This window comes from Salvelinus fontinalis, chromosome 8 (assembly GCF_029448725.1).
Source record: "Salvelinus fontinalis isolate EN_2023a chromosome 8, ASM2944872v1, whole genome shotgun sequence".
NCBI classification, from domain to species: Eukaryota; Metazoa; Chordata; class Actinopteri; order Salmoniformes; family Salmonidae; genus Salvelinus; species Salvelinus fontinalis.
The window spans coordinates 27,425,840-27,433,159 of NC_074672.1; the positions used below are offsets into that span (position 1 = coordinate 27,425,840).

Here is a 7,320-nt window from a genome sequence, read left to right on the forward strand (position 1 = left end):
CAATTAACTCTTACATAAGCAGCTGTCGCCCTCTCACATTTGTGGTAGCTTTTCCAGGATGGATGACCAAGTGTGAAGGACCAAAAATAACTGTACCTTTAATGGGTGAATAAGCTATGTGTAAACTAAAGAAACATTTGAGGTGAACTGTTCCAGAGAATGGGTTCTGGAGTTTACTGTAAGTCCTCTGAAGGATTATTTTCATACACTAGATTTCTCTATCAACTGTTTATGATTTAGGACGGGACCTTTCTCACAGAGTAATCTGAAAACTCCACAAATAACATTAAAATGAATGGAAGAACATAGGTAATAGAGGTATCATATACATGTTATTGCAAGAGTAAAAAAGACATTATGCTTATCAAAGAAAAACAGTAAATCGACGTTATGATTTGGGGTTGTATAAGTAATGACCAACTGTAGTTAAAGAATGGATTCCATAAAATACATTGATTCAATTGCTTCTGAAAACGTTCCATTTCTTAAATAGGTAGAGCAGCTGACAGACGAACAGAAAAATGGTATGTAAAATGTATTCATTTGTATTTCATTAAGGTTTGCTAATCTATGTGGGATATATCCTCAAGTTTCGCTCAATTGAATCACAATCTAAAATAATATTAAGCTTAAAAATGTGTACCATTCTCTCCTTCAGGCCAAAATGAAAAGTAAACGTTAGATTTCTCAGGAGGATTAAATAAGAGAAAGTATTTCTTACACTACAGTAGCACACACATAGAACTGATCCTGGAAAAAGAGGGGAGGTGGAAAATAATTAGAAATATGGTCCTGTGCTGTGCTGTGTGTTGCAGAGTTCAAGGCGGCCTTTGACATCTTTATCCAGGATGCGGAGGACGGCTGCATCAGTACCAAGGAGCTGGGCAAGGTGATGAGGATGCTGGGGCAGAATCCCACCCCCGAGGAGCTGCAGGAGATGATCGATGAGGTGGATGAAGATGGTAAACACACACACACGAAAGAAAGACTCAAATGATCACAATAGGCACATTTATTTCCCATCAATAGTTCCCATAATGATTCACGTATGAGAGTATTTGGTGAGCTCATCAGACATGTACAAGAATGGTACACAACAAAGACAAGCACTAGTGGTCTGCTCATCAAAAGGCCAATTCATGGCTCAGCAGGGACAGTTGTACATTGTTCTTTGTAAGACCGTAAACACACTAATGAAAAACATCACATGGCTGAGTAGAGTATCTCGTGACATGTAACTGCTACAGATGTAGGATCTTAATTTGACCTATATTGTCACAGCAAAATAATCAAAAGTCAAATCAAATCAAATTTTATTAGTCACATGCGCCGAATTCAACAGGTGTAGACCTTACAGTGAAATGCTTACTTACGAGCCCCTAAACGACAGTGAAGTTTAAAAAAATACGAACAAGAATAAGAGACAAAAGTACCAAGTAATTAAAGAGGAGCAGTAAAAAAGAACAATACATACAGGGGGGTGCCGGTACAGAGTCAATGTGCGGGGGCACCGGTTAGTTGAGGTAGTATGTACATGCAGGTAGAGTTATTTAAAGTGACTATGCATAGATGACACAGAGAGTGGCAGTGGTGTGGAGAGGGGAGGGGGGCAATGTGAATAGTCTGGGTAGCCATTTGACTAGATGTTCAGGAGTCTTATGGCTTGAGGGTAGAAGCTGTTCAGAAGCCTCTTGGAACTAGACTTGGCGCTCCGTTACTGCTTTCCGTGTGGCAGCAGAGAGAACGGTTTATGACTAGGGTGGCTGGAGTCTTTAACAATTTTCAGGCCCTTCCTCTGACACCGCCTGGTATAGAGGTCCTGGATGGCAGGAAGCTTGGCCCCAGTGATGTACTGGGCCGTTCGCACTACCCTCTGTAGTGCCTTGCGGTCGGAGGCCGAGCAGTTGCCATACCAGGCAGTGATGAAACCAGTCAGGATGCTCTCGATGGTGCAGCTGTAGAACCTTTTGAGGATCTGAGGACTCATGCCAAATCTTTTCAATCTCCTGAGGGGGAATAGGTTTTGTCGTGCCCGCTTCACAACTGTCATGGTGTACTTGGACCATGTTAGTTTGTTGGTAATGTGGACACCAAAGAACTTGAATCTCTCAACCTGCTCCACTGCAGCCCTGTCGATGAGAAAGGGGGTGTGCTCGGTCCTCTTTTTCCTGTAGTCCACAATAATCTCCTTTATCTTGATAACGTTGAGGGAGAGGTTGGCGTCCTGGCATCACAGGGCCAGGTCTCTGACCTCCTCCCTATAGGTTGTCTCGTTATTGTCGGTGATCAGGCCTACCACTGTTGTGTCATCGGCAAATTTAATGATGGAGTTGTGCCTGGCGTGCAGTCATGAGTGAACAGGGAGTACAGGAGGGGGCTAGGCACGCACCCCTAAGGGGCGCCTGTGTTGAGGATCAGCGTGGTGGATGTATTGTTACTTACCCTTACCAACTGGGGGCGGCCCGTCAGGAAGTCCAGGATCCAGTTGCAGAGGGAGGTGTTTAGTCCCAGGGTCTTTAGCTTATTGATTTAGCTTTGAGGGCACTATGGTGTTGAACGCTGAGCTGTAGTCAATGAATAGCATTCTCACATAGGTGTTCCTTCTGTCCAGATGGGAAAGGGCAGTGTGGAGTGCAATAGAGACTGCATCATCTGTGGATCTGTTGGGGCGGTATGCAAATTGGAGTGGTTCTAGGTTTTCTGGGATGATGGTGTTGAGGTGAGCCATGACCCGCCTTTCAAAGCACTTCAAAGCACGTGAGTGCTACGAGTCGGTAGTCATTTAGGCAGGTTACCTTAGTGTTCTTGGGCACAGGCACTATGGTGGTCTGCTTAAAACATGTTGGTATTACAGACTCGGACAGGGAGAGGTTGAAAATGTCAGTGAAGACACTTGCTAGTTGGTCAGCGCATGCTCACAGTACACGTCCTGGTAATCGTCTGGCACTCACTCACATCAGCTGCGGAGAGTGTGATCACACAGTCTTCCGGTACAGCTGGTGCTCTCATGCATGTTTCAGTGTTATTTGCCTCGAAGCAAGCATAGAAGTAGTTTAGCTCGTCCGGTAGGCTCCTAATCCTGCAGCAACAGGATTTTAACGTTTAGTCCTAATCAGTGGTTAGGCTATTAGCTGGCCAAAAGTAGGCTATGTGAAAAGTGCAATATGGTTAATATAACCATGAGTTGGTTTTCAGTGAATTCATGTAAATCCCAAAGCTCATATGCATTTCCTGCGGTGCAGGAAAATTCTCAGCAACAAAAGAGTGATCAAATGAAGGTCTATATATCAAAGACAGGCTCCTTGACCCAAAACGTTGCGCAACATCATCCTGTTGCTGTGTCTTTGCAGGCAGTGGAACTGTGGACTTTGATGAGTTCCTGGTGATGATGGTGAGGTGCATGAAGGACGACAGCAAAGGGAAAACAGAGGAGGAACTGTCAGATCTCTTCTGCATGTTTGACAAGTATGTTTATCCTCATAAGTACATGAGGAGACTCATAAGGGGGATGAACTCTGGAAAAGTAACTCTTCATAGTCTTACCCAACTAACCCACAGTTTATGGATGGATTATAGCGTATTAGATTTATACAGTGCTTTTCACCAGGACTAACATGTTCAACACTCTATAGGAGTACCTTACCCTGCTCTCACCAATGTGCAGAACCCACATGGTTGATATATGACAGCACTCACTACACCGACTCCAGCCGAACGTTTAGGATTTTTATATTCCAGTTATTGCCTTAGATGGTTCTTGATAACTACACATTTTTTGTAAAACAGATTTATTGGATCAGCTGGTGCAATTCTACCACCAGGATAGAGAGACACAGGAATGTACACTATAGAGTTGTAGCTTGTTGTGACAGTTAGTTTCTCTTTTAGCCTACTTGTAATTGTTTGGCAAGGCAACTATGAAGCCTTTTTTAAATACAGAAACTGTCATGTAGCCAGGTTAATAAATATATAATAATAATAATAATTTGTGCCATTTAGCAGACACTTTTATCCAAAGTGACTTACATTCATGCATGCATACATCTTTGCATGGGTGGTCCCAGCAGGAACAGACTTGTAAAGCAGTATAAATAATCCTCTTCTCCTATGCCCCCAGGAATGCGGACGGCTACATAGACTTGCAGGAGCTGAAGGTAATGCTGGAGGCCACAGGGGAGGCTATCACTGAGGACGACATTGAGGAGCTCATGAAGGACGGAGACAAGAACAACGATGGGAAAATCGACTACGACGGTGAGGTTTTGACCATGACATACTGTAGAGACAGAAGCATTCCTTCCTCTGATCTTCTATTCATGATAATGATGCAATTAAAAATATGGATATTTCACTGCTAGAAAAGGAAATTGTCAATATAAATGATGCATGGTAACATATTATTGACCAGTAAAGCAGTGTAGTGACCAAAGTGAGTAAATAGTTTTTCTTTGTGTTCAATTAAGATTGTAGTTGACTAAATGACTCCCCTTCTCCTCCCCTTCATTACAGAGTTCTTAGAGTTTATGAAAGGAGTAGAATAAAGAACATCAATAGAAGACAGAGTTCCCTGGCCCTTGATGATATTTTTGTGTTTCACTTCAACATCACAGACATCTGGAGGCTGACTTTTGGATGTCATTGGCAGAACTTCTGAACGACTTGCAAGATTTAGTTGAATAATCAATCTATCTAATTGCTTACGTATTTTTAGAACGACCATTTCTTGCATTGTTTTAAATACAGTTGTAACTCGTTTTGGTGTCCATAGGCTACATTTGTTTAAATATAAGCAGCCGAAAATAAATCACATAACTCGCATATCACTTCAGTTTGGCTACTTGAACTATGTATTACTGTTTTATTTCAAATGTCATGTGTACAGTTTACACATCTCTTCTTTTTCAAAGTTGCTGATGTTATGTTGCCGGACCGAATGCTGTTTGAAATGCATCCTATTAGTCATAGGACAGTGCATCTGTTCGTAGAAGTCCCTGTAATTAGACTCAGCCCTTTAGTAGTCTAAGCCTACATTTAAATGTACATTTATGTAGTTCTGTCCTTGAGCTGTTCTTGTCTATTAATGTTCTGTATTATGTCATGTTTCATGTTTTGTGTGGACCCCAGGAAGAGTAGCTGCTGCTATCGCAACTACTAATGGGGATTCTAATAAAATACGATAATACCGATACCAAATGCGACGTAGCCACAGTACAGACAAGGTATAATGCAATGGTTGTATGTTTAACATATTCTCTCAGGGCTAGTTACTCTGCTGGAAAGCCTGTGTTGGACGTACCCACCATACGTATGCTTAGAATGTACACTCAACTAATAAATGAGTTAGCCAAAGCAACATCTGGTTTGTCTGATATCATATTAGTTTGAAAGTGTTTGTTTCAATGGAGAGTTTTGTGCTGTCCTGCTTTACTTTAAAAAGTATACAATGGGCTAACGCTCAATAAGGTCATATATTTAGTTGGTAAGAATCTTTCATCATAACCTGTGAACTTTTTACTCCAACACTCCCTTCTGATGTATTCACATTGCTCTCCAATTGATTTCACTGTACATTTTGATGCCACACATAGGATCTTCTCTGCAGGGTTATGTGGCATGTTGAACATATTCCAGCAGTCATATGGTTGGAGGGCCAGTATCTAGTTACACAATGTAATGATATGCACTATTTGTGTCTCTTCACAATACACTATCAAACAGCTCCTTACCTGCAGCTCTTCTAATGTCATGTACCTCATCTCTTGTCCATGCAATCAGCAAAATCTGGACAAAACCAGTAGACCGATAAGAACTCGTATTATAGAACACAGGAATGCTGTAAGGAGAAATGACCCTAAGTCCCCAATCGCACGTAATTTCTCAGAGGCCGGTCACCCCGTCTCCTCCATATCCTTCTGTGCTATACAGCAGATAAAAAGGTTCACGTAGAGGTGTTCATCTTGAATGAAATCTTCTCCAGACAGAATGTAGGTGGATGTTGTATGTAAAAACTCTCCACCCATCAGGCATGAAGGCATGAATGAAGAATGGTTATTGAAGTGTTTTCTGTAACTGGTATTTTGCCTCTTATTTGTGATTGATACACCCACCTAGTGGTGTTGCATATATATATATTTTCGTATATAATCTAGATCACGCATTCTATTTGGGTGTTTATATAAGTTTATGAAGGGGAAGCTCCAGATAGCCCAGAAGAAACTGATCAGGGTAGTATTGAAGCTGAGTCCACTTACTCACATAGGCAGGATGTGCTTTCAGAAGCTCAACTGGCTGCCTGTAGAGGCTCGGGTGTCCCAGATTAGACTGGGTTTGGTTTACAGGAGTATTTACGGTTCTACGCCAAGATATCTAACTGATTACTTTCCCCATGTTAGGGATGCACACAATCACAGCACCAGATCAGGTGTTGCTAATGTGTGCTTATACAGGTTCAGGAGTAATGCTGGGAAAGGTACTTTCTGGTATACTGGAGCCTCAGAGTGGAATGATTTGCCTTTGCCCATAAAAACAATGTCCTCTCTGGGCAGCTTTAAAAATAAAGAAAAAACTGATGTCTGCTGTGCCCATATGAATGTCCCCTATGATGTAACTGCAATGAAGAGATATATGTTCTTCTTCTATGTTTGTGTTTTATTATCTCGCTGTCATACTCTCTTCAATTTTTTCGATCTTGCCTAGCCATCTTGTTTCAAGAAGACCACAATGTAAATAAGTCCCAGGCTGCGGTCCAAACACTTAAAAGACACACCCTATCCCCTCAGCCCTCAAATGAAGTGGGCACTTCTAATGACGTATCATGACGTCTGACGGTATAAACTTGCAGGGCAAGGGGCGAGGAAGGAAGGAATGATTTTTAAAGGACCACGCTTGGCCGGAAATTCGTCACTCGTTTATCCCGCGATGATTGTGTTTTCAGACACCCATAGCTTGTGGTTGCTTTATATTTACTACAGTTAGTTATGAGTGCATGTCTACTTACAGTGGCTTGCGAAAGTATTCACCCCCCGTGGCATTTTTCCTATTTTGTTGCCTTACAAAATGTAAATAGATTTTTTGGGGGGTTTGTATCATTTGATTTACACAACATGCTTACCACTTTGAAGATGCAAAATATTTTTTCTTGTGAAACAAACAAGAAATAAGACACAAAACAGAAAACTTGAGCATGCATAACTATGAAAAACATCCCCACAGCATGATGCTGCCACCACCATGCTTCACTTTGGAGATGATATTCTCGGGGTGGTGTTGAGTTTGCACCAGACATAGCGTTTTCCCTGATGGCCAAAAAGCTTAATTTTA

The 7,320-nt window shown here is 41.8% G+C and overlaps 1 protein-coding gene across 2 annotated transcripts in view; it reads left to right on the forward strand.

Annotated features, from left to right (window-relative positions):
* Positions 1–5,353, forward strand: part of LOC129861002 (troponin C, slow skeletal and cardiac muscles-like) — a 37,434-nt gene extending 32,081 nt beyond the window's left edge. Inside the window, exons 2-6 of one of the 2 annotated variants that reach the window (XM_055932006.1) lie at positions 494–524; positions 816–962; positions 3,351–3,465; positions 4,118–4,254; positions 4,510–5,353. In XM_055932006.1, the coding sequence (XP_055787981.1) occupies positions 494–524; positions 816–962; positions 3,351–3,465; positions 4,118–4,254; positions 4,510–4,541 (462 nt within the window). In that variant the 3' untranslated portion in view covers positions 4,542–5,353. The remainder of the gene's footprint in view (positions 1–493; positions 525–815; positions 963–3,350; positions 3,466–4,117; positions 4,255–4,509) is intronic. The other variant, XM_055932007.1, reaches the window with a different exon arrangement.
* The last annotated feature ends 1,967 nt before the right edge of the window (positions 5,354–7,320 follow it).